At 39.5% G+C, this 27,800-nt stretch overlaps 2 protein-coding genes across 2 annotated transcripts; one reads left to right on the plus strand and one right to left on the minus strand.

Annotated features, from left to right (window-relative positions):
- The first annotated feature begins 1,058 nt into the window (after positions 1-1,058).
- Positions 1,059-3,718, plus strand: pax4 (paired box 4). The gene is made up of 8 exons (XM_056748927.1): positions 1,059-1,291; positions 1,758-1,888; positions 1,960-2,175; positions 2,479-2,572; positions 2,654-2,797; positions 2,903-2,985; positions 3,146-3,215; positions 3,354-3,718. The coding sequence occupies exons 1-8, from the start codon at positions 1,222-1,224 to the stop codon at positions 3,704-3,706; spliced, it is 1,161 nt and encodes a 386-aa protein (XP_056604905.1). The 5' UTR covers positions 1,059-1,221; the 3' UTR covers positions 3,707-3,718.
- A 1,865-nt stretch (positions 3,719-5,583) lies between these two features.
- hgfa (hepatocyte growth factor a) lies at positions 5,584-26,807 on the minus strand. Its single transcript, XM_056748471.1, has 18 exons — positions 26,643-26,807; positions 23,811-23,955; positions 23,341-23,453; positions 22,821-22,935; positions 20,136-20,278; positions 19,843-19,963; positions 19,636-19,754; positions 18,663-18,828; positions 17,424-17,557; positions 16,342-16,435; positions 12,736-12,872; positions 12,465-12,497; positions 11,907-12,015; positions 10,915-10,989; positions 9,648-9,785; positions 9,456-9,562; positions 7,768-7,910; positions 5,584-7,686 (listed from the first exon to the last, which is right to left on the minus strand). Exons 1-18 carry the CDS (start codon positions 26,704-26,706, stop codon positions 7,504-7,506), a joined length of 2,139 nt encoding a protein of 712 aa, XP_056604449.1. The 5' UTR covers positions 26,707-26,807; the 3' UTR covers positions 5,584-7,503.
- Between the last annotated feature and the right edge of the window lie 993 nt (positions 26,808-27,800).

Below are 27,800 nucleotides of genomic sequence, written 5' to 3' on the forward strand. Positions count from 1 at the left end.
AAATTAGTAATATCGGATGTAAAGCTGCTTGCAGCAGGGGTTCTTTGAAGTAATAAATAAATACTTTATTTGTCTTTTCATCCCGTTGGCAAGGAGATGTTGGCCTTCAAACTTGTCGTTGCTTTTATATGCGGGCTAGTCCAGCAGATATTTTTATGCTGTAAGGGGTGGTTAATATGTAATTTGGACCATATGGCATTTAAAAACCAACCTTTATTTCCACAATCTTCGATCTGTGTGGATTTACCTAATGATGCCCAATTAGTCATTGAGCAGGACCAAATACGAGGCTTGTGTGGATACTCTCTCGCTAATATTTGCTCTCCAAATATTTCCTTTGAAAGGTTTACAACACATTTTATCTGCTGGCCAGACAGGGGACATCTGTGTGGGGTTTTCAACTCTCTATTTTTATAAATAAAACCACAATTGGTCCACATTTCCCCCTCCGACTCTATTTGTTCATGCTTGAAAGAAAATGTAATAAAAGAGGCTCCATGATGGATTTATGATTTATCAAAAGCACTTTACCATATGGCAGTCGTCTATGGAGCAGGTTTTCAAATGTTTGTTTTAAAAGAACTAAATCTGATTAACACGTAGAGTCGGCGCTTGCAAGGAAGAAAGATGCTCAAGTCACGTGACCACAGGAGAGTCGCAGTCTCCGGTGATTTGAGTGTCACAACAATAAAATGGAGCTTGTGGGTTTTTTAACGGGTTTAACTTTTAAGAAGTTGCCCTTAACGAGCTGACTGCTTTCATATGTGGACTACCATCTTTTTCAGGCGCACATTCATCGCGTCAGGGGATCTGTCCAGCAACAGGTGGTGCTGAAATCCCACCACCCCTAGACATGCTTTCATGTCTGTGCTAGATGCTGGTGCCATTTGCGCTTTTTTACTCTGATGCATTATTTTACATGATTTAACTCAGAGTTAAGAATGCATAATTACGTTGAATTAACTAAATATGCCCATCCATAATACTGCAAGCACAGGGAACGGCATTGCACCTGTCCGACCACTCCGAGCACATTGTCTCCATTGGAAGTTGCGGCGTGCGTTATTTACCTTTTCCTATCTGGACAGTACGTCATCTTGATAAGGGCACTAGGTTATATATAAGAAGTCAGGCGTGTAGATCATGAGTGGGCAGCGCGCGAGGGCCACGCAGGACTTTCATTTTCAGAAGAACAGCGCATTTTGATATAATAGACTTTCGATGACTTTTTTGCAAGGAGACCAGGCTACCTCTGGAGTGTGCGGCGCAAATTCTGATCTGACGAATGAAGGTTGGCATTGGTTCATTAGCTACTTTTAGGCAGTGCTTATAATTTGTATATCTTCTTCTTTTCACTTCTCCGCAAATTCACTAAATCGAATTCCTCAGACTATGTGAAATGTTATACTGCAAAGCCTCTTATTCGACTTTAAAGCTGGTATCCGATTGATTTCATAATATTATAATGCGAATGATGTAAAATTTATAGGTCTCTGTTGGTAAGAGTCATGTTATCTGGGGAAAAATAACCAACATAGCGCCATTAATTCCTAATGGAATAAGGCGCAAACACGAATGGAATTTTGCAGTGGTTTTAACAGCTGATGGCATTTATAATTGATATCATTAAACTTGTGGGTTTATTTAATCAAAATAATAAGAATACTTCAGCTTCTTCAGAAATACTTCAGAAATGACAGTGCATCATAAATGCGCAAAACTGACAGAAATTATGTTTAAACATGGATGATGTTCAGAGGAAGGGAGTTTGAATCAGCTGGGTGGTGTGTTTCTGAATGGTCGTCCTCTGCCCGTCTATAAACGGAAACTGATGATTGAGCTCGCCACCGAGGGCGTAAGACCATGTGAGATCTCCAAAATACTAAAGGTAAACTCGGATATAACTCTTGCCTGTACCGCGTATCTCGACACACGATAGTAACTGTGCGTTCTGTACAGGTCTCCAATGGCTGCGTCAGTAAGATTTTGGGCAGGTTTCAGCGCACAGGGGTCATTGGCCCTAAAGCTACTGGAGGCAGCAGACCCAGACTCCTGACTCCTGAAGTCATCTCCACCATAGCGCAGTATAAACGACAGAAACCCACACTCTTCGCCTGGGAAATCCGACAAAAACTGGCAGCGGATCGAGTGTGCAGAGAAGATAGGGTCCCCAGCGTAGGTTAAAACTTGTTTTGAAATAAATACCTGGCAATTCTTCGTCTTAACCATTATTGTATAATACAAAGCTTATGTTCATTTCTTTGTGGAAGTCACACTTTGAATTCTCGACAAGATAAATACACTGAAGCTAATGTGCACGATGAACAAGTGCATCTGCATTAGCTAACATTCACAAAGACAAATAAATGCTAATGTTAACTAATGTTAATAAATACAAATTTATTGTAAATTGTTACTAATAAATCGTTATATAGATGTGAATTTGAGCATGACTCATGAACCCATTTGTATCATCAGGTGTCCTCCATAAACCGTATTTTAAAGAAGATTCATCTTGACACTGCAGATATGATGGGTGGTACATACCCATGTGTACAACACAACTACACAGGTAAACCGTTCAATCGAAAGCTTTAAAATGTTTATATTTAACCACGAACCTCCTCAAAGCTTCGTTTTTATGTTACCTTAGGTGAGAGAGTGTATGAACAAATGAATGAGCAGGCAACGAGTTTCAATATAATGGACAAGCAACTATTAAACACAAATCAGCAAGACACCTCCAATCGCACCAGAAGCGCTTTCAGTCCGAATCAGTGCCAGAGATTAGAGAAAGGTGACCTATATAACACACACATCCACTGTTAATGCTCTCAGAATACTTTCTTGTGCTATAACATACATCACTAACATCTCACCTCTAAATTCTACACGTGGTCAGAGTTCATCCATGGGCTTTATCCAGACCTGCTAACCAGAGAAAAGCTGTCGGAAGAGACTAATCTTCCTCAGGACACCACAAAGGTAATTCTCAAGCAGAATGTCAAATTGCGCTACAACATCTAATGTAACTGAATACTACAAAGTGTTGTTTGATAAAGCTAAAGAAAACAAGTTAGGCTTTCAGTGTTTGCATGTACATTTGCCTTCAGATTGTCTCTGATCTCCAATGTTCTGTCTAAAGGCTTGGTTATCCAATCACAGAGTAAGAATGAGAAGAGAGCAAACAGAACCTAGCAAATGTGCACCGTTGGGTATGTGCTGATCTCTTTGTTGTGAAATATCTTTTTTGTAGCTTCTCATTTCCCGGTTACCTTCATAATCCCCATGTTCAGTAATCACAATCCAAGTCATATTTTAGTCATTATTGAATGTGTTGTTCTCTGTCACAGGTATGAGCAGGCCAGGGTTTCTTAGCAAGAATGCTTTGATTTCCTTGTCAGAGTCTCCAGCTGGGCTGGACAGCTATTTGAACAACAACAGTGCAGCGGCATATCAGGCACAATCCGCTTTTCCAGTGGCCCATCAGACCGACAAAACTGCCTTCCCATCGGTTAACTTGAGCTCGAATGCCTTTCCACTGGATAATCACGCAGATACTTTAATGCAGTTATCTTACCAGGGAAACCAGGAGTCTGTGCACCGATTGGTTCCCTTGAACACAGATGAAAGGATTTTTGAGGCTAATTGTTCACAGTGGGCTTCTCATCAGAGTTTGATGGGACAGGATGCTTCCATGTTTTGAGTTCGGCGGACAGTAGAGGGCAGCAAAGGAAACAAATAATGCCTTTGGAAATTTTTACAAAGCTGGTTTTGCGTCTTGTTTCATGACATATTTGAACTGGAACGTAAATAAAGAATGGGTCTGGTGATCTTAAATAGACTGACTCATTTATTCACACGGAAAATGACTCATCCAATAGGTTGGGTAGAAAAAAGGAAAATATAAAAGAAGGCCTAAAACAGCAGCATGGTCTTAAAGGGATAGTTCACCCAAAAAGTATAACTTTTCCTAATTTACTCACCCTCGTGTCATTCCAACCCAAACATTTTCTTTCCTCTGTCGAACACACACAATTTTTTTAAGGAACGTTAATAACCACAACATTGGCTCCCATTGACCTCTATTGTATGGACACAAAACCACTGAGACATTTCTCAAAATATCTTCTTTAGTTTTCCAAAAATTGTCATTTACAGGTTTTAGGCAACATGAGAGCAAATGTATTTTTTTCTGGTGAACTGTCTCTTTAAGGCCATATTTGAATCTTGTAAAACCAATTTGATTGACCTTAAAAATTGAAGGCATAAAGACCAACTGAGAATAAGTACTATTGCTCTCTCCCAGATCACTGTCAGTCCAAGTTTATCCAGTAAAAAAATCTCTCCTGTGAGCTTTGGACAGAATTCGCATACTTCTGCAAGCTAACTGAATAAGACCAACACTTGGACACAAACCAGAATGCTTAAAACGTTATCAGGGAGTTTGGGTAACACGGACAAACATGCCGAGGTCAGAGCCACGGGCGGGTTTCTAATATAAATGCCATTAATCTAATGATTTAGTGAAGGACTACCCTTTGCTACCCTTCTTATCTTCATATACTCTTTTAACTTTAGGAATATCTAGCCCGTACCCCCTGAGCGAAGATCAGAAGCATCCGATAACCTTAAATAAGCTCCAGGAATATCTATAAAGAAACTATGCGCTGTTCTGCACAAACACAATGCTCGTAAAGAAAGAAAAGGTCGAAGAGAGACATTTTCAGTGCAGTTACTAAACCACCGAGGCATAAAATGAGTGCGCGAGAGTCATAACAGACCGACAAATGATTCTCATCAGCACCGCATTCCTTCAACGCTTGTCAGATGCTGTGGAAATGTTGTGTTATTTCTCTTGATTAAATACAAAACCTCTGGGTTTTACAGTACATTGGAGTCTTATAGAAGATCGGCCGTATAACTCTGGAAGCACATAGTGTCTGATCCAGAGCTTTATAGCTTATCTCCTCCGGGACCCCACAATAGCATAATTTGTTCCAGTCTTGAACTAACACATCTGATTCAACAATAATCAACTGACATTGGATTAATTGAATCAGGTGTATTGGTTTAAGCTCACGTTACGACGCAAATCTGTCATAGGCTGGAACTAAAAAGAGCTTATGCATGAGAAATGTATCTTAAAAAAGAATTACTCTCAGCTATGATTGTTTCACCATACAGCTCTTTCACTTTTGACCGAAGTACCTCTGCGCTAACAGGTTTATAAATCCAGCTTTTCAACGGCGCGAACTCTGACCTTTGACCTCTGCTGATTTAAGCGCTCTGAAGGAAACAGGAGACGATTGGTTTGGCTTCATGTGCCCTTTTTCTCACATAAAGGAAATACGAGCGCTATTGGATGTGATGAGGCGGTTTTCATCGGCTATGGATCGCCGGAACACAACCCGTTGAAAGCAAACTGACCTTTCCACTTGATGTTGAAACGTCAAACGTGAGAGAACTGAAAGCTCTCAAAAGTAACAGATAAACACATGAGACCCTATCAGAACATTAATGATGACTTTAATGCAACAGATAAGAAAATACAGAAAAACACTTTCAGACGTTATCCACAAATATAACAGAAAACGGCGGCAGGTAGCCTATAGGTATGGAAGGTTTAAATACAAATACAAAATAGTGTTTAAAATGACAGCAGGCAAGATGTTTAAAATTAAAGGGACAGTTCAACAAAAAATTTAAATTCTGTCTACATTTTCTCACATTCGAGTTGTTTCAAATCTGTATACATTTATTTGTTTTAAACAATACAAAAGAAAATATTTCGCAGAATGTAGGAAAGCAAACAGTTCTGGGGCACCATTGACTACCATTGTAATTGTTCCTATTATGGTAGTCAATGGTGGCCAAGAACTGTTTGGTTACAAGCATTCTTCAGAATATCTTTCTCTGTGTTCATCAAAACAAAGAAATGTTTGCATATTGGGAACAACTCGAGGAGTAAATGATGACAGAATTTTAATTTTTGGGACAACTGTCCCTTAAAAACCATTGACGGCAGCGTTAAGTGAAACCGCAACACTCAGTTAAAACAAACCAGGTATAAAAATGGATAAAATGTCATTGATAAACAATACACAGGCACCTTATATACACAGCAAACATATTTGAATTTGAAATGTTCACAAACATTAGAAAAATATACCCTGCCTGTTAAGAGCTGTACGTAACTGCTTTACCCTACTTAGCATCGCAGTCTCTTTGCACCCTTTGTTTAAACTACTTAAAAGACCCTCCACTTTGAACTACACACATGTGCAGCTAATAGACCTTTAGGGAGCCGTCTTTTCGTCTGGACACTCTTTTACGGCACACAATATTTTCCTGTAATTGGACATCTTGCTCACTTGTTTTGTTTACAAATGTTATGTTTCAAATCTACAGGCCAGATAAAACACAATAAACACTTTTGGAAGATAAAATGCCACGACTTTCGTAGATTTACAAACGCTATAAATAAATATTTTGCAAACTGCTTATAAAAAATCGACAGATATATTACACCACGAGTAAGAAAAGACTTCAGATACTTGTATTATGAGATCTATAAGACCCACTGACATACAGAGTGACATCAGCACACTCTCTGGAGTGCAGTAAAGATAATCCTCAACACACAAACACAGCCCCAAAGGAGCCAGAGTACGCTCCAAACTGGAGTAAGGCAAGGTGCCAAACATTAAAATGTCTTTGAACCTTCTAGGAGTTTGGAAATACATTTAAGTCGCTGAGATAAACCCACTTGGGCATGCGAGGTGACCACTGTGCATTTTACGTTATTCATAAAGATGTATTTGAACGATGGTGTTTCACAAACAATTATTCCAAATGTCGCTTTTAGAAATGAAACAGGCCGTCGTCGGTGGTTAAGGGGGACATGAACATGGTCCTGACCATCATTGGTCAAGTTCAGTCTTTAGGCCCAATGAAAGAAGAGCCGGCCGGAAACATACCAGTGACGTCCCTGCCAGAGCCTGATAAATGAGATTGTATCTCCGTCTGCACCTCAATAATCAGTTTGAATCCAAAGAAAGCCCTCAGAGTCACAAACCAAAGCTCCACAACTTGTTGAGTTATTTCCATATTCAAGTATCTCCAGGGAATGACACTTAGAATATATCTGCTATGGTCTGAGGCAAATATGTTCAAACGATCGAGGACAGTTCATTTATCCATCTGTTCTGGATTTTTAAGTGCTCACTCATCAACCACAAACTCCGCATAAAGCATTCAGAAGTCTTCACTCAGTTCGTTGGTTTACCAAGATGTTACCAATGTCAGATCGCCTGAAATCTGAACCATTCACAGTCTGCCAGTTCTTCACCTTTTTCGCAGTGGTTTAATTCCATCCTACAAGTCATTTGTGTCACTTATATATGCACGTTTTAGCAACCATCATGTTCTTTGTGTTGACATAGCAGAGCCACAACATGTGCCACGAGTTCCATTTACCACACTGGTGGGAAATATAATAGTCTAGAAACTTGTCTCCATGTCTGAATAGTATTTGAAAACTTTACGGATCCATTCAGAGTATAAGGCAACGTTGACGAACACGGCAGGACGCCGGGCGACCGCACACCCTCGACCGTTGATGCTCACGCCCACAATGACCTTGCCCTCTCGCTCCTGGCACACCAATGGGCCGCCGTAGTCTCTCTGCAAGAGGTGAACCGATAGTTACAACCACAGAAGTGATGCTGGTAAGTGATTTAATAAAAACAAGGGTTTTACATCCACCTCGCAAACGCCCTGGTCTCTCTTGCCTCCAGCACAGATTTTGTTCTCGGCCATGGGCAGAATGCCCTTGTGGCTTTGAGAACACTTCTTGTTGCTCACAATGGGAAGTCCCACCATCTTCAGACTGCCTTCGTGACCTGTGCCTATAACAGAGGTCAAAAGGTCCGTTGGTAGGTATATACTGTATAGATGAAGAGTTTGGCTCCACAATGAGACAAATCATTTTTATTGTGTTTTATTGTGATAGTAAGCTGAGTTATTATGGCTTGATTATGGCTTATTTGATTTATATTAATTGGAATGCACCAATAAAAACATGTTTTTTAAAGTTAGCTCATTTGGGAACCAAACTCGTCATATATATATATATATATATATATATATACACTCACCTAAAGGACTATTAGGAACACCTGTTCAATTTCTCATTAATGCAATTATGGTGGTGGTGTAATGGTTTGGGGGATGTTTTCTTGGCACACTTTAGGCCCCTTAGTGCCAATTGGGCATCATTTAAATGCCACGGCCTACCTGAGCATTGTTTCTGACCATGTCCATCCCTTTATGACCACCATGTACCCATCCTCTGATGGCTACTTCCAGCAGGATAATGCACCATGTCACAAAGCTCGAATCATTTCAAATTGGTTTCTTGAACATGACAATGAGTTCACTGTACTAAAATGGCCCCCACAGTCACCAGATCTCAACCCAATAGAGCATCTTTGGGATGTGGTGGAACGGGAGCTTCGTGCATCCCACAAATCTCCATCAACTGCAAGATGCTATCCTATCAATATGGGCCGACATTTCTAAAGAATGCTTTCAGCACCTTGTTGAATCAGTGCCACGTAGAATTAAGGCAGTTATGAAGGTGAAAGGGGGTCAAACACAGTATTAGTATGGTGTTCCTAATAATCCTTTAGGTGAGTGTATATATATATATATATATATATATATATATTCAATATCTGTTTTATTACAGTATGTATTTTTAACAAATCTTTTGGTATAGATAAAATAAGAGCTCAAATTTTGTATTAATTCAAGTCTCAATGTTAATTTGTCTTTGTTATTTCCTTGATACACAGTGCAAAAATAAACAAAGTAATGCAATAGGTCAACCTGGAGGTAATCTAAGAACTGTAGATGCCTGTCTGGCAGTTAAAATGAAGATTTCCCATAGCAGTCATACTACACTACAAATGATTTTTTTATACATGATAATAAACCAATTAATGACCAGAACAGAACAGAACAGAATACTATACTAATACTATAATAAACATAAAATAGTTTTTTTTGTATATACCAAAGAATAGAGACGTAAATGGAACAGAAAATAAAATAGAACACAAAATGCATAAGAATAGAATACTTATACTATTTTTAACAGAAAATATTTATTGTTGTATTGAAAAATAACAGTACAGAATGTATACATATAGATAGTAGAGAATTGAATAGAAAACGAAATGGAACACAAAATAGAATATAATACAAAACACAATAGAATAGAACAGAACAGAACGGAACAGAAATAAGACAGAAGAATAGAATAGGAAGTGGAACAAAATAGAATATAATACAAAATGCAAAGGAATAGAATAAAAAATAGAATAGAATAGAAATGGAACAGAAATGAAACAACAGTAGAGAACAGAATAGAATAGAGAATTGAATAGTACCTTTTGTGTCTCCCCAGCCATACATCAGGCAAAACGTGCCATCTGCAATAGCACAACCCGCAACAGGAAGCTGTATAGTTCGCACATGCTCAGAGAGAGGGGCAGGCCTGGGCAAAAAGTATGAATGAATGCATGAATGAATGAATGAATGAATGAATGAATGAATCCGTGGCAGATGGATAACTAACTAACGTTGTGAGTTTGAGCAGGGCCAGGTTAGATCCCTCTGGCCCGCAAACCACGTGTGCTATCCGGAGCCCCTGTGCACTGGCGGAGGCATTGAGATGAAGAAGTCCCACCTGGACTGTGTACTCCGAGAGATCAGGAACACTGAGGAAAACACAATAAACTCATGATACCCTACTTACAAGCGTATCCATCAAAACCCAACCACTTCACGAGATGTCTGGATGGCCATAAGTCAGCCTTCCGAAACTACGCAGTTAATGCGGATCACAGGCAGAGCACATCAGCCTTTCTACATTCGCTAGTTGGCGCGTGTTCCTGCTAAACTCATCCGCAGACGCCATCAAGGCGCAGAGGTCAGTTCAGTGCTCAGCCAGAGTCCAGCCAGGTCTGCGTCTTCACGAGAAGCATCAGATAACTGAACCCACCAGGGAACGGATCTGGGAAATGTAGAGATGATCGAAAACCCAGGCATGCTCTTTCTCCCTCTCCTCTTTATCCTTTTCCCCTGTTTTCTACCTCTGTCCCCCTTTCCACCCTCAAACTAAACAGAGACAGCAGGCTTTCACTCAAAAACCACTGAAGCAGATCCGCGGACATATATCAAGCAGCCAAATGCAGAGGCTAAGCAGATGCACCAATGTCAAAGCAGAGAGCCATCACTCAAAAGCCCCGAATGGGCCTGTCACTGCACTCTTTAAAACCGGAAACGCCGGATCCGCATGGCTCACAGAAAACATCTTCTGACAGTTAGGAACATGTGGCCGGGTTAGGGCTGTTTCCATATGGAATCACGCATACCATGAATGTTTATTATAGAACTTTAATGTACAATTATTAAATGCGATAATTTCTGTGAAATAAAGTCCCTGATATGGAAATATTAATATTGCATTTAAATACAATCCAGGATCAGAATTATCAGTTAATATTTAAAGCAGCAATTTGTCACTTTTATAAAAAAAAGCACAAATCTGTTATTGAGCAAGTGCATAAAGAATCATTGTGGAAAACTTTATCTCTACTTTATCGTGATTCACAACGCTAAGTTGATATAATGATTTATAGTTTGAGCCGTAGGGCACAGTTTTTCCAGAAATATCAGTTTTTAACGTCATTTGATTTTAACCCGTTGAACGATAAGTATTTAAAGTAACCCCCAATTTTTACAGAGATGGTGATAATAAAGGCAACAGTCGTGTAGTGTGGTATTGTATATTCAAATCTGAGGTTAGGTAAATAGGTTGAGATATGTGCTCAATGGAGGGATTACCAGGTGGAGAAGCATTGTTGATCGGTAAGAACCCATTTCTCTCTGATCAGAGAGCCACCACACCAGTGTTTGTTCCTATGGAAGGAGAACAAAAAAATCTGTCAGACGATTGGACATGATTTATGTTTTTGGAAAAAAAACTAGAAAATATTAGAAACATAATTAAAATCAAAAAGCGAAATGACTCTCTATAAAGACGGGCGTTCATTCTGATGCTCTTTAGACTGAATGTCCACGCACACGTCACGAGTGAGTAAAAACTGAGAAGTGTGTGGAGGCAGTGATACATGACACTATTGTACGACCTGCCGATTTCCCAAGCAAAAAAGTTGCGCGTCAGTAGAAGAAATTGTTTCTTTGTGGCAACAATGGCTTGCGGAAAAATAAATAAAAAGATGGCATGGCAAAGAATGTGGTTGAAGAGCAGAGAACAGCAAGGACTTTCTTTTCTTCAAAAACACATTGTGGTAATAACGTATCTGTTCGTGCATGTTTGATGTGGTCACAGAAGATACCATATCTATCATAGTGTGTCACGCAAGTTTATGCAAATTGTAACTCCTGATTGGTCGATTGCAGATCAACAAATCCACTTGTTCAACAGCAATCCGTGTTCAACATGTCACTGTTTAAAAATAAGGTTGGGAAGTGATCTTTAGGCACTCTGCTCGGCTCGTAATTCCTCGCACAAGATACGAGCCTTGACTATACGAACATCAGCAATTTCCTTGCGATTGGAAGAAAATCCCCTGCGAGCTCATACGACAGCAAAAATCGCAGCGTGTACACCCGCCTTACGGTCCAATTGTTGTTATACATGTAGAGAGCACAGCTTGTGTAATATGGTTGAAATTTATAGATTTTTTGATCATTACATTTCATTGCCGTCTAGAAGAAAAAACTAAAACATATATCTTGTTTGTTTTTATTCTGTGGATAAATATCTTTCTTGTGAGTTGCAAAAACCATAAATAATAACAGGAAGTGTATACCTTTTCTGAATGCTGACCACCCAGCTTCCATCCTCTGCCCGCTGCACCTGCATCCCTCCAACAATCCGTGTGGCTTTGTGTATAAAACAAGATGGTTTTGGTCTCCCACCTGGATAAAAAAAAGTAAATGACTTTTCAAACATACTGAACTGTATTTGAAGTTTACCATATCCCTAAAAATAATTTACACAGAGTATTTATTTGTATGAATGTTTATTTATAATAATTTTTATACATTTTTTAGTGTCCACGGTGATCTCTAATCTGAATCCACATTCAGACAGGGTTCTTACTCTAGTTTTTTCTGCTGTACTGTATTCTGTGCATATGTTTGCGTGAATGTGCCTTTAAAACTTCTACCATTTCTATATTACTATAAACTTTGTATCTTTAGTAAATCCTGAAAGTACGTTTTTAAAGCCAAAAGATGGGTTCATTCCATAGGTCTAAGTATATTCGGTTTATGGTAAATTTAAGATGTGAAAGCAGTAAAAAAGATGAGACAATCCAACCACTATCCAGACGTTTTCTTAAAGTTAAAGACATAAACTCACTTACTCATCTGATTGTCATCGAAGAACATCGATTTACCTGAATAACACAGAGAATATTTTCTGATTTGTTCCCAAAATCAAATATTAAGCATGACCACAAAAACTTAAAAGACAATATAAACAGCATAAACAAAGTTATCAGCTTGTGGAAAATATTCGATAAACTAATTTGACCGACAAGACCAAGGACAACCAATCCATCATCTAGGCCAGATCTAGACCAGCATAACCCCTATAAAATGAAACAGATAAGACACACGAAAAAGGAAACTCACAGCGTTCCAGTCTGCAGTAATCCCAAGGAATGGAGGAGTTAGACGTGAAGCACCATGGCCCATGCTTATCACGGTCAGGATTCCTGCACAAGTTCAACTCCAAGCTCGTGCTGGCCGCTGCTGACCGTATGTCTCTCCTACACACAAACACACAAAGAAAAAATCAGCTACTCAGTTGAGAGGCACAGGCCAGGACATGAGGGATGGAAACATTGACTCGTATGCGATTGTGTGACATCCCAAAAAGACCTTCAAGGAAGGAATCTCTTTTCGATTTTTCCTCCAGCACCCATAAAAGATTAAACGTATGAACACGGAACCGTCCCCGTGGCTCTGCGTATTACACCTCCTGTCACGAGCCAGCTCGAAACTGCACGCCAGGCAAGTTTTACAGAGTTGACTTACTAAGAAAATAAATCGTAGGGCGAGACGGACAGTCCCGGTTAAAAATCCAGAATGAAAAACGTGTAGGAAGCAGAAAGTGGTAGAGAAGAGGTAATTTTGTGTCCCCCGCGACCACCGAACAAGCCAATGTTGAGTTTTCTCAGAGACGACCTCTCGACCCGTGTGAGGCAGACTCACTGGCTGGCCGCCATTTGAAGAAGCTGATTGGCTTTGATCTGCCCGTTCTTTGGGAGCGGGGGACACTGCTTCCTGGGGTCAGAGGGCGCTCCTGGAACATGTCCATCTGTCTGTGCCATTTTGGCTTTTAAAATTCCAGTAAATTAAGTAATGTTAACAGCTTCTCCCGAGCGCAGGGCCTGCAGGAGCAAGCTGCTTTATGAGGGCATTATTGTCTCCCTGGAAACAGTGTGTGGTATTTTCTGTTCTCAGCGTGTCAGTGATGAATATGACCTGCCCGGCTCCCACTTCTGCTTGTTATCATAGACCTCTTTCAATGTTGTAATACTGCTTGATAATCGCTTTTCAAAACAAACTCAACCTTAGTGCTTACGTAAGGCTTTTCAAGGAAAGTCGCTTTCAACATGGAGTAAAAGCTGCAGAAGAATAGAAGAATGAAGAGACCACTGCAAAATTATTTTAGGTTTTTCTGAACGAACTATTTATTGGTATGTGTTTAAGTAAAATTATCGTTTTTGTTTCATTACCTGAACAAGTGACAACATTTCACTAAAATTCCAAATAAATATATTTTTTTGTATTTGCATTTATTTAAAGAGTAGGTAGCATGAGATCATGAAAATGACATTTCATGCAGTCTGTTATGTTGCATGTTTGAATGTAAGCTGTCTGTCAAGTTGTAAGTCCGAAGGTGAATAAATAACAAAGTTATTTGCTTGTCAAAATGGGAGTCGACTCTGAATCACACAAACGAGACGTGGAATAGCTCACCCGCATATCTACGTCACTATACATAGTCCCCGCCTACGTTTTGCTGAGACAGATGCGAAAACGTATTTCTCCTCCCCCAAACACTGTCGCTCGTTCGTGATGCCTGTGTATCATGTCTGTTCTACGGTGTGACACTAAGTCTGTCTTATTTATTATATACAAACAAACTCTATTTGGACCTGTTAGCTCCACTGAATCACAACCTGTAAGTGTGACTATTCATTTTTGTCTTAACTTCAAGAAATATTTTCGTACCTTATGTCTGTGTTTAGCTAATGCTTATAACGCTAACGTTAGCATGTTCCGATATTTCTGGGGTGTTACAGTTTGTGTATCTTGCTACTAACTTAGCATTTTGACACATTTGCCGCACGTGCACCTATATAGATATATTTGGGTGATACTACAATAAATTTTCATAACGTCGACTTTCTAAAATGCTCCATGACAACGCACAGTTAAGACGAAATAACAGTATTACTAACGTATTAACAGTATTTTAAGAAAAAAAAAAAAATATATTTCATTGATGAGCAAATGCACATTCATGTTGTCACACTGGGAGTTTTTATGACAAGGGTTGTCACTTGCCACTGACAAACATCCTGCTCCAGTCGTGGTGGAGTTTGTTGTGGATTAGCATCTTCTTCATCGTCAGACTCGGCTAAAATTGGTACGGTAAAATCGCCGCCATCTCTAGCTACACAGATAATATACATGACATCCAACCACATGTAAACCGTAATCCTGTAATGATGGTAGTGGGGTTCCATTTGCGACAAATGATGAACGCGTTTGACCTATAACAACAGACTATACCATCTGACCAATCACATGACACAAGGTTAGCGGGTCTAGACGGATGAATCGCGGAACGAATCATTTGAGAGTCAGTCGAGAAGTAAGGTACGAATAACTGCCTATTATTACAACATTATAGTGTTTAAACACATTGTATGTTCTTGTTGTTGGACACTCCATAAACCAAAGTAGGGACTAAAAAAACATATGCTAGGTACTTGCAGATCACGAATAATGCAAAGAAAAAAGTTCAGATTCATGTTTAAACAACACGACACTAATATTTTTACGAGGGCTGTCAGATGAATAATCGGGATTAATCGCATCCAGAATAAAATTTTCTATTCGCATAATATATGTTTGTGTACTTTGCATGTTAATTTTGTATTCATAAAGAATTTACATATACACAGAATGTGTATTATAAAATTAAAAAACATTTATCCATCCATCCATTTTCTACCGCTTATCCGAACTACCTCGGGTCACGGGGAGCCTGCGCCTATCTCAGGAGTCTTTGGGCATCAAGGCAGGATACACCCTGGATGGAGTGCCAACCCATCGCAGGGCACACACACACACTCACTCATTCACTCACGCACTCACACCCTACGGACAATTTTTCCAGAGATGCCAATCAACCTACCATGCATGTCTTTGGACCAGGGGAGGAAACCGGAGTACCCGGAGGAAACCCCTGAGGCACGGGGAGAACATGCAAACTCCACACACACAAGTCGGAAGCGGGAATCGAACCTCCAACCCTGGAGGTGTGAGGCGAACGTGCTAACCACTAAGCCACCGTGCCCCCCAAAAACATTTATATATAATCTACATTATTGATGAATAGAAATAAATACATCATTTATTTTATATTTTCAAAGAATGTATACATACTTATAAATTCAAAATAATATGCACAGACATTCTGTATATAATGTAAGCAGTTTATTCTGGATGTGATGAATCACGATGAATCATTTGACACCCCTAGTTTTTACATGTATTGATAAGTTAAATAGGATAATACGTTTTTTACATCTTTCATGCATCTTTGCATTCTCTAAGTTTTTCAATTTGCTGTTGGGTGACTTTATATAGTTTCTGTTAAAATTCAATAGACCCTGGACTGAAATTTGTTGTTTCCTTCAAATTTGTTTTTATATTTTCTGTTTTTTAAGCATCACCTTAAAAAAACACTTGCCTATCTGTCATTGGTTGAAAAACGAGTCCCTCACTCACCAGTGTTTGCCTTAAATGACACACTCTTAGGTTAACTGTGCTTGCTGAACAAAACAATGTTAAAATTTGTCCGTTTACATGTGGTCAACCTTCAACCTGTTTACTTCTATTTGTCATTGCACATTAAAATGGGATAAAAAGCATGGTAACACAATTTTTTTCACCACATCTTTAAATGGTTTCAATCATATCATGGAAACATCTGTGTACCTGAATGTGTGGTCAGACCACAGTCCACAAGGAAATCCAGATCTTGTTTTTGACAAATTACCGCGGTAACTCTCTCCGTTGTCTTCATAACAATCTAGGACACAGATAAAACAGACATAAAACTATCATAAACAACAAAACCCGCATGGCTGCAGTTTCCAAGCACGTGTTAACACTCCCTGCTCAGTTACGCTTCATTTAAGCACCATGTTTGTCTTAGACGTTTCTCCTTAAATACAAAATGCATGTGAATAGCATAGTTTGAGATCCTTCCAGAAATATGAGACACATGAGAAATTACCAGGGTCTTTTTCCCAAGAATAACATATAAGAAGCATATTGAGCCTTAAGGCAAACGTTTCGATTTCATTGGCATTTAATCTTATTGTCTTGGAGAATCAACTCCAAAATATTAAAGAGTTCTCACTGTGATTTTACTTTCCTATCGGAATTCCTTTAGTAAAATCCACACCAATTCACAGCTCCATGTTTAGATTATTTATGGAGTATCCATGCAGTCATGAAGTAAGCATGTTTAAATGGCATTTTATAAGCGTGTGAGGGCCAATTTCACGTCAGGGGCCGCTTTACAATTGGTAGTTGGCAAAGATGTAGAGGGAAAAAGTTTTGCTCTGTGCCAAGATCTGACTGAAGTCTGAGTGAATCCAGAAAGTCAATAGCCTGCTTCTCTAACCTAAAGCCTCAATGTTACACTTCTGCGGAGAAATCTGTCTTTTGAAACACAATGTTAGAACTTACATGAAACAAAGATTATTTGAACAGGATTTTGAAACGGTTTCACAGTACGAGATTTATGTCAAAGAATCTTACATTTTAGGGGCTTGGGATTTGTCTGATACATTTGACTGGGAATGTGAGGGCACCGCAAACAAAACCACAATCTTTACAGGCAATCCGTGACGGCGCCTACGCAGAAAACATATTTCCTTCTCTTCATCATTAAAATGCTTGCGGATTATGATGAGCATGTTGTTGCTAAATATGGCTTATCCACACAGTACAATACATGGGTGAGAATGTGCGGTAGTGTGTAAGCGTGTAAGACATTTGTAAGGGCTCACCTGGGCTGTCAGAGTTCTCAGATTCACATCTGGGGATGTTGGTACAGAAAGCTTTGCGGATTTTTGGGTCTGTGGTAAAACACCAGGGGATTTCGGAGCCATCTGGATTTCTGCAAAAGTTCTCCCTGAGATCCCTGAGCGACACACACACAGAGTACAATCATTTTTGTATGTATGTACATACAGTTTAACAAAGTTGATTTAAGATCAGTCAAAAAAGAAATCATTGTAAATATTAGTCAATTGTAATTATTAGTTAACTGGAATGGTATACAAGGGCATTGCAAAGTATTCTCTATGTTACCCTAGTAACCTAGTATACTTATATTGTTGCGCTATAACTTTTTAAGAATAAGACGTGTAATATTTAGTTGCAGTGCAAAATGGCAAATAATCTCATTAAATGATTTTAAGGGAATTCAAGCTTGATGTAATTTGGAAAAAATCTATTTTAAACTGAGCCATTATGTTTCTTTGACATGGGGGTCTTTTCTGGTTTATTTTGTTTCCGTGGAGGTCAGACATTGAACCAAATGTTTTAAAAGCTGTAAGATAAGAGCAACATGAATACACTGGTTTGTACAGTTGCAGAGCAGAGATTTATTATTCCTTAAAAGAAACGGTTGAATTTTGCAACAATTTTGCAATGTTTTCTAAAGTAATGATAACGATGAAGAGACTATAGTGGCAGTAAGGTAAGATATACCAGTTGGTTCTCAAACTGGGGTCCCAAGATGGATCCATTTTATGAAATATAGACATATTTCATAGATTTTATGCTACCAAACATCTGAAAAATAAGACCATCCATAAGAATCGACGTTCCAGCATTATATAACTGAATACATGTTGAAAATTATAAGTCTTTTTTTGGCAATGCACTCTACACAAAGGGGGCCTTACAATGAAAAAGTTTGAGAACCACTGAGCTAAACGCTACTACATTTATAAGATACATAAGATTTATACTATTAAAACACATTTCAATCTAAACCCTGCCTACTCTGCCTGCATATGTTCAAAAACATACATTTTCTAGCTTTGTTTCTAAAAGAACAAAAATTAAATACGCCCAAATATATTCCCCGCTCAGATCACCCTAGCAACCACATAGAAACACCCTGGCAACCATCCGCGACACATTATGCATCACAACAGCATATTTTATTCTCGATATGTTACATGCTTTTTCTAAAAACACTGCCCTCATAAAACCAGCAGAGACAAAATCCGACTCACTTGCATTTGTAGTTACGCGGCGTGTAAGAATGGTTATGAGGAAAGAGAGAGTCCCAGCGCTGACAGGTCACACCTGCAGATGTAACATTGACAGTACCCCTGTACCCCTCCCCATGACCCCGGAAGCAAGAGGTGGTCGCATCTACTTCAACATCCTCATCCGAGTCTGAAAAAGAAGACGTAAAAAAGTCAGGAATCTGAGAAATGTTTCTGCAGATTGATGAAATGCTATGGACGAAATGCAGACGTAACAAGTGACGATTTATGGCGGGGTGGAGCACCTGTACTGAAAACCAACTAAACTAAACGTCACAGATGCACACAGGTATCTGCGAGATGAATTTTTGCATGTACCCAAACCCCCTCTTCCTTTTCGAAGCAATATGGAGGCCGGGAAAGGATTAAGATGTTGGCACTCGCTCTGTATGTAAATAGAAGTAGTTTATTCTAAAGTAATAAAAACAATACGCTTCATTATGTCAGGTCTTCATACACCTCTGAACACATCGTTTTGTATATTATATTGCATTTCTGTCAAAAGATCCTCCAACTGGTCCTTTAAAACAAATAACAATGATAATCGGACTGATGTTCTTAATCCTTTTTTAATTCAAAACAGAAGACAAAAAAATTAAACAAGTGAAGATATTCTATCAATGGCAATGAATGTCACTATAAATTGCTGTTCAATGAGACAAAAAATAATAATTCAGAACGCATTACACAGCACACACATTATTTCTCTAATATGACTTTCTCTGATATGATTTATCATCTGTTTTCCCTATCATCATTCTCCTTTTACGCTAAAACATATACACACAATCTTCCTAATGAAACACAACACAATACATCAAAACAATGAGCAATACAACCTGAAACATTACGCCAATAATAACCAAAGCAAAACAGTGCAGCCTACAGCCAAAGGGCTTTGCTTTTTACAGTTAGAAAGACAGAAATGCAAACAGACCACACACGCTGATGTTGCAGTACTCCCATGGTGTATTTCTCTCCATCGTGTAACACCACGGCCGCACATCATTATTGGGATTACGGCAGTAGTTGTCATCCAGGCCTTTATCCACATGCCTGTACATATGGAACACATAGAGTAGGCTGTCTTAAATCAGTGCCCTGTGTGTGTGTTTGGGTGTGTACTGTATGTGTGTTTGTGTACCTGTGAGGCTGGTAAGTGTGTTTATGAGGTTTCTGCGAGTCCCACCTCTGACACGCTTTTCCGCTTTCGGTGTGATCCATGGGTCCTCTGTAGGTCTCCCCGTTACACCTCATACACTCCACTACACACACACATATGCACAGACATCAAACGCAACAAACGCACACATGACCAATCTACTATACAGAAGCATGAATAGCCTACACATTTCACATCAAAAATAACGCACTGACACAAAAACACATAACATCTGTCAATGGCAACGAAATAACGTTTTATAATTATTTTCTGACCGTCCGAACACTGGGGTAGACCGCATTCCTGATGTCGAGTCTCGGTGAGCTCTGTGAAGCACCAGGGTCCGCTTGGATCTTTGTCTGGGTTTCGGCAGAAGTTCTGACGCAGGTCAAATCTTTTGTGTCTGGCAGGCTTGAAACTGTTTGATAATTATATGGATAGACAGATATTGAGAGGGAGAGTTAAAAGTCACACTGGTTTTCTTTCATGCGTTACCAGTCAGTTGAAAATGACAGGATGAATTTAAGTCAAGATGGTCAACCGGTTCAAGCTGTACAATAGAACAAAGAAACCTGATCAATCTACCTTACAAAGAACATTAGACCAGAATCAATCTGTACAGCAGTGCTGGTTTCACGGCAGACATAGCAGGGTTGTATGTTGGTCGGCCAAGAAAATCTTGACCATTCCGATTTTCTTAGCAGAAAGGTCCAAAATGATCAAGTCTACATAATTGACTAACCCCGGTGAACCACCCAAACCCCTTCTTGGACCGACCAAGAAGGTTCAAACGGTTTAAAACCATGTAAAGCCAGCTATCATGTTTTTAATGTTTCATAAAGTAAGTTGGATATTGCTTGTGATCTAGAACGTCTTAGGTGACCAGGAAAGACTGCTACGCCTTCATTTGCATCAAGACCTTTTACCACGCAACACCAAAAATAAACAATAGCACCAGATCAGGAACACAGAACTTTATCTAAACAAAAACAAGAGAGCGGATGAACTTCTTGCCTAATCAACTGGGTTACAAAAGGCCCGTAATGCTGGACCGGACCGCGTTCCTGCATCTGGATCTTATGCCTGGTTCCACATGAGGCCTGTGATCTCTACGGCTAATGATGTTGTGCTAACAGATGTTAGCCAGCCATTCCTCTCAGGCTGCCAACAGACACTCGGAAACTCTAAACCATCTTTAATTCCATAAACACACGCATGTTTGACTTTTTCACACAAGCAGAAGGTCAAATGGGTCGGAAATGGGTCAGTTATTGGAAAACTTTGCGTTTGTTTGTGTTCGAAAATTGCGTATGAAGTTAATTGCGTTGACAAAAGGAACTTTTCCTGGCAGTGTGTCGGCGGCGTTGATTCATAATCAGATAACACACGCTTTGTTTCCGCTGCCTAGAAATGACGTAGGGACACAAACTAGCTACGTCAACACAAATGGTGTCGCTAGCTACAGTACGTCACCACATAGCATGTGTAAACAAATCAACATTGTAGTACAATGCGGTCTAGATTTTATAGTTTAGTAAAAAAAATTGAACATCTTAACGATGGATATGAGCATCTTTGCGCTAGCCCCAAGAGCTTTAAATGCAACAATGATTAAAATGTGAGAAATATCATTCGAAATTCTGTCATCGTTTATTCGCCGCATGTCATTCAAAACCTGTATGACTTTCCACAAAAGAAGATATTTTGAGAAATGTGATTTTGACAATTCAATGGAAGTCAATGGGGGCTAGTGTTGTGTGGTTACCACTGTTCTTCAAAATATCTTCTTTTGTGTTCTGCAGAAGAAAGAAAGTTTGGAATGATGTAAAGTAAACGATGACCGAATTTTCATTTTGGATTACTTTACCTTTTAAGCATGAGAGCGACGTAATATTAAGAAATTGTAGTTGCCCACTATTTTCTTATGCATTCACTTCCACGTAACTCATAACTTCACTTCATGGCCTCAATACTCCTTCCTTCCAGTTTTACTTAGTTAAGCAGGGGCAGGTGGATTCATTTATTCAGTGAATTGAGTCTTCCTGAGAAATCAGAACTGAAGTTTGAGAAAAAGATTTTAATCACGGGTTCCAAGCTCAAAGGGAGGAGAGGGTCTGAATCAGCATCTGTATTGAAGTCTCCGAGTTGCCCGTATTTTAATGTGTCTGCAGATTTGTGAGCTCAGCTGGAGGGCAGACAGAACATGACTTCAGTCCATAAATCCTCTGTCTCTCTTTCTTTCTCTATCTCTCTTTCGTTTGCTCTCTCACCTCAAAAATCTTTACACAGCTTGTAAGCAGCACATCTCGTAGAGCTAATAACCACTTGGCTGAGGAGGACCTGGCAACGTTCTACCACAATAACTGCAACGTTCGCCTTAACGCAGTCGAGGCGTCACTCAATTTAACGACTTCTGTTGTGCTAATGTTCAGACTTAGATGACAGGCCCTGAAAACAATCTCGATGGCAGCCTGAACTAATCCGAAACTGTTAACAGACATCACGCAGGGAGGATTATTATGAACACTGTTAGCTGTCAAAGACCATATGAACGAAAAGAGAAGCTAATTGAAAAAATGTTTCTTTTTCTTCATTGTTTCTAGAAAACAGTTTCTACATTTTTCATTGTGTTGTTGCCGTTAAGTCATTTATCACAAATAATCGTAGACCAAGATCGCTCTACTCTCACACAAATTTACAAACACAGTTCTTGAATAGATTTGAGTTTCAGATTGTTGAGTTGCCAGTTTTTTACATTGACTGCCTCGCCCTCTTCTCACAATTTCATTGGCGGCTGCTCATCGCTGCTGGCTTACTTGTCAAAAACAAGCAAGGCTAGATTTAAAAATGTATTGAAGCACCTGTGAGTGCTCGAAGAATGTCTTATGTCTTGTAGTTTGCACTAGTCCTTATTAAGTCTTAGGTGTTTTGAGAGAAAGTAAAAAAGAGAGAGTATTTACTTGTGCTCATGTGGAACGGACATATTCCAGGCTTGACATGTAATTCCGGTCTTCGTGAAGGATCTTCTCCCCTTGTAGTTGACACCAGAGCCGATGATACACTCCTTCACATAGTCTGTGGTAAACATTCAGCACACAGCTATTCAAATAATCTGAAACTGTAAAAGTTGTTTACTGATTATGCTTCTCTTTGACATCCTAAGGGGTTTAACGCTAAACAATTTACGTCATAAATCAAAATCCTCAAGTCAAATTCTTGGGGCTAACATAAACATGCGGCAACTTCGCAACGTCACGATTTTAAATTTTTCTTGCGTCCGATTCTCGTAAGCGTATTTTGTATACAAACAACACAGTTGGATTTATACATAGGGAATACTTTTTTGCTTAGTAAGTAGTGTAAACTAACACGACCGTGGGGTTTCTCCGTCCAAAATGTTTGCAGTAAACGTTCAAAGAAGTGATAAAGTAACAAGTCAAGTGCGAGTGAACGTCTTCGAAGGAAAATACAAATATTTACCTTTCTTCTCGTAAAGGTCGTAGTTGGGTTTTCGTTCCTTCTGTGCACCTTCGGAGAAACGGTCGAAGGGGAGCAAGTGGCATTTCCTGTTTAATTGGTCAAAGTAGAACGCCCTGTAAGGAGACAAGCAAAGGATAAAGATCACTTTATTGCTCAGTGGTGGCTCTTTTAAAGCTCACGAGACTTGAGAATTGAAGTATTATTATACGTACAAATGGGATGATAACTATCATTTAAAATCAAAATCTGTGAATGTCAATCGCAGACTGCTGAGCAAATCTAAGCATGGTTTGAAACACTGAGATCTCTTTGGAAACTCCAGAGGAGAAGAAGCCGAAGAAACAGAATATACAGTTTAGCTCATTTCTGATTGATCTTTTCAATAAGAATATGCAACAGGATCCGATTAAACTCTCACAAGAGCTGCGTGCCGGTATGTTTGTTTGCGTGATTACATGCGCGTCCGTCACCTGCAGGACTTCTTGCTCTTAATGCATTTGCGTGCACAGTCGTCCAGCGATAGGCCCTTGACTCGTGGAGACTCTGAGCAGTCTGTACACAACAGCCTGGTGTTTTCAGTTTTCTGGTACCTCTGCAATGTCTGTTTCTTGCACTCTGAAAAAAAAAAGATGGGTTAAACACAAACACATTCAAATTGGTGTAACGCATGCAAGAGGACACAAATGTTTGAGGGTCACTCTCAACGGTGCCATTTGTTCACCAGTTGTGTCTTCATGACTTACAATGTATAAAATATTACAAAATTAATGTTTTATGTAAAAATATAAAGAATTGGTCTTTGTCCCTCATGTGATATTTGTATATTTCTGGTCTTATTTTAGAGAGTGAAAAGGTTTTGAGCCTCCTGTATATTGACAAGCTTAGGATTTCAACTTTTGGTGAAATATTGGTGAAATAGATATCCGTTTTCTACCGGCTTTTGCTTTCTCGGGAAGGTCTGCAATAAAATATTGAGTAAATACTGTTGAATGTTGTGATTATTTTGCTGGTTAGAGACACGGTTATCTTATTTTGCACTTTTAACCATGTTAAACCCAAAACACATGCAAACTAAACGTTCTCACACACTTCTTATTACAGATGCGAAGGCCATTTGTAAACAAACAAGCAAACCATCACATAAAAGCGATTGCTCATTAGCTTTAACTTTTTTTGCATTATTAAAATCCGCTGTGGCTCACTTTTTATGACATACAAACTAGGAGCTTCAGACACGTGTGTCATGATTCACTGTGCTCACAGACTTCGCTTACATGCATGTGAAAAGCTCACTGTTGACTTCTACCCAAGAACCCATTCCAAATCTTCCCAGCAGGCCACAATTTAAGGGTCAGGATGTTGTACCCCCTCTTAAGTTTATTTGTACTTTTACTGTGAATTTCGATGCCACACTGTGAAACTGAAACAAGTAAATACACTCTTTCCCAAAGGTTGTTTTTGCACTCAGCATGGGCAAGAACTTGGAAAAGCTTTGCTCAGTAGCCCTGGGCCCGGCGCTCGTACTATCAAGTGATTTGTGAAACTATTTAAAAAGTATTGGTGTTAGGTAACAGACTTCAGTACGCTTCAGACGAGTACCGTTTTGCACAGCCGTATCCCTCGCCGAACTCCTGTGGCTGAGGTGGTTTTGGTGAGAACGCATTATTAATGTTTGGGCCGCATCGGAACACATATGTGTTTCATCAGGCCGGTCTTCAAACATTGATCTTTTCCTTCAGCACCCCAATTAGACTCCTTTAAATTCCTCTCTGTGGCCTGTCGGGGGCATCTTTATCTCCTGTGCCGCTTATTAGATTTGGCTAAATCTCTTCCTTGAATAACAGCAGGGAAATGCCGAGCGTAACGTTTATGGTAGCGACGGGCATCGGCGAAAGATCAGCATTAATGGGTTCAGGCCGGCTCGCTAATGTCTTTCCTTTCCTTGAGCCTCAGTGAAAGTTCGAAGAGCCTCTCGTTCTGTGTTTACGCAGCACATCTGGTCCGATGAATATTTGCAATGGTGAAATATGGGAGAAACTGCTCCGTCCAGATGTTGCGCGGGGAGTCGATAACACTCGCTTTAAAGAGCGACTTCGCTCCATATGTGCTCTTGCCCGGGACATGTGCGACCTGAGAGGGGCTCCTTTGCTGTGATCTGTGGCTTTTTTGGACATTTTCTTGTAGGGCATCTGCAGATGCACGTCAGTGCTATTTAGCATCAATTGGAACGTTGAATTCACTCCATTGAAACAAGACTGAGGCAGTTTATGTTTTGGGGTGGAGAGCTCAACTAATTACGCATTTAGGTGATGCTTTCATGCAAGACGGCTTTTATCGGCAGACCTCCGGGGATGACCTGGGGTCAAAAGACTTACTAAAGGGCACGGTGCTGGTAGTTCACGGATAAATGTTTGTGAGGATTGAACAAAGATGTGATTTAGGAAGTGTAATTTAAGAATTAGCCATTGAGAACTGATACTTTTGACTGCTCTTCTGAACATTGAGGGGGAACGGTCTCGATGTCTTGGATGGCCTCGCATTTGAACCTATGACCTTTTTGTTACCAAGCAAACCCTCTTTGACTATAAAGCTCCAACATCCCAGAGTTACGTGATGGATGCGACAACATTAAGCTTTAGTTTATAAGACTGAAATACGAGATGGGCTCAACGGATTTGCGTAAACTCTAAACTAAATATGCATTTGTGCCAAAAGGGACAATTTTTAAACTGCGACCTCTGAACATCTGTATATATACAGCTTGCTTGTTTATTCACTTTGCCTTTAATTGCATTTTTTGGGGTCCATCAAATTACTGAAAATGTATCCTTTAAATACCAAATGTACAAGTCTGTACATGATCTTCAGCAACATAAAACACCAGAATCAATTTTACACACAAACAAATTCCATCCATAGTTTTTCATATAATGTATATACTGTTACTACTGTAAGATTGAATTGTAATATCATTGAAGTTGTATACAACATTTCAAAGTTTTATAGTAACAATAGCTGCAAAGAGAAAACATCACCCTGTTTGAAATTATAGTCCATAGTAATTATCTGTACGTGTAGACTAACACAGGACATCAAAATAACGTCCAATAATCCCGAATCAAAATTTCTCCTAAAATGTATTTACACAATTAAACAGTTTGATTCTTAATATGCATAAAGGTTGAACCTAATATAAGTTATAAATGCTACATCTGAATACGCACAAAACAACATGATAAGCGAATGAATTAAGCGCACTCCAAACTTACATGCGCATTACGCATTACGCACGGATCACTTACCCATATCCACGGACAGTAAAACGCACAGAAGAGCTTGATAAATCCACATTGCGTCTGATTTCATGATTCCCGATGTGATATTCCCGGATTTGGTGGACTGATTGTAAGGTCTGGTGCTGCTGGCTTGTGTGATGAACAAGTAAAGCTCTCAGAGTATCCCGTTGCGCGATCTCTCTCTCTCCCTCTCTTTTCTCAGCTCACCGATACTGGAGCCTACCGCAACCTGTCTAATCCTGAGTTGGGGGTGGGAATTGATCAGAGCATGAACGAGTCATTGAAAGAGTCATTTAATAGGCCTGAACAAAGTTTAAGACATGTCTAATCATGACGTTGCGGTTACTTTGTAATTGCATAAATAACGCAGGGTAATGATAAACACACGCACTTGCGACTGCACAGATCAATTTCTAGAATGAGCGAAAACCTGACTTGTTAATCGGAACATATTTAGCATAGTGCGCAAATTTCACAGATAGGCTACAATGAATGCAAAAAGTTTGTTTATTCAATGCAAAAACGGACCCGGTTGAGCAAGAAATGGAAAAGCTGTGCAAGTGTCAACATGTTGGTTATAATGTGGTATACTCTTTGATATTAATGAGATTATTGTTCTTTACAGTTTCAGTGCAGTGATCTAAGATTATCATTCTGAACGAGATGAAAGAAATACAAATCATTTCAGCTGTAGAAGGACTTTCATTGCTAATAGCTACTAAACATACATTTCATCCCAGATTCACAAGTTTAGAACCACCAAAGTTGCTTTACGTGGCATTCAATAAAATGCATGGCTCACAGAGCAACACTTTGGCTTTCAGCATCGGTTTGATTCACTGAATCAGATCAAAAATACAGAACCATTCCCAGACAGAATATGGACTTCTGAGGAGTTACAGCGCAAAGTCCTCCACCATAAAAAGAAACTATCCGAGATATTAAAGCGGTCGTCTGCCAGGCCACCTCCATGTCACGGTTTTTAGATGGCAGTCTGAAAGAAATGAATGAAATCACACTGCCATAAAGTGCGGAGGAATGCGAAGAGCTGACCACTTCACACCCACCCTTTTATTCCACAGAAAAGCCAATATATGCAATATACGCCACACCATCAATGAAGAGAAAGTTCTGATGGATCTCTCTCGCTCTGGATGTCGGTTG

Source organism: Triplophysa dalaica, chromosome 5, assembly GCF_015846415.1.
Source record: "Triplophysa dalaica isolate WHDGS20190420 chromosome 5, ASM1584641v1, whole genome shotgun sequence".
NCBI lineage: Eukaryota > Metazoa > Chordata > Actinopteri > Cypriniformes > Nemacheilidae > Triplophysa > Triplophysa dalaica.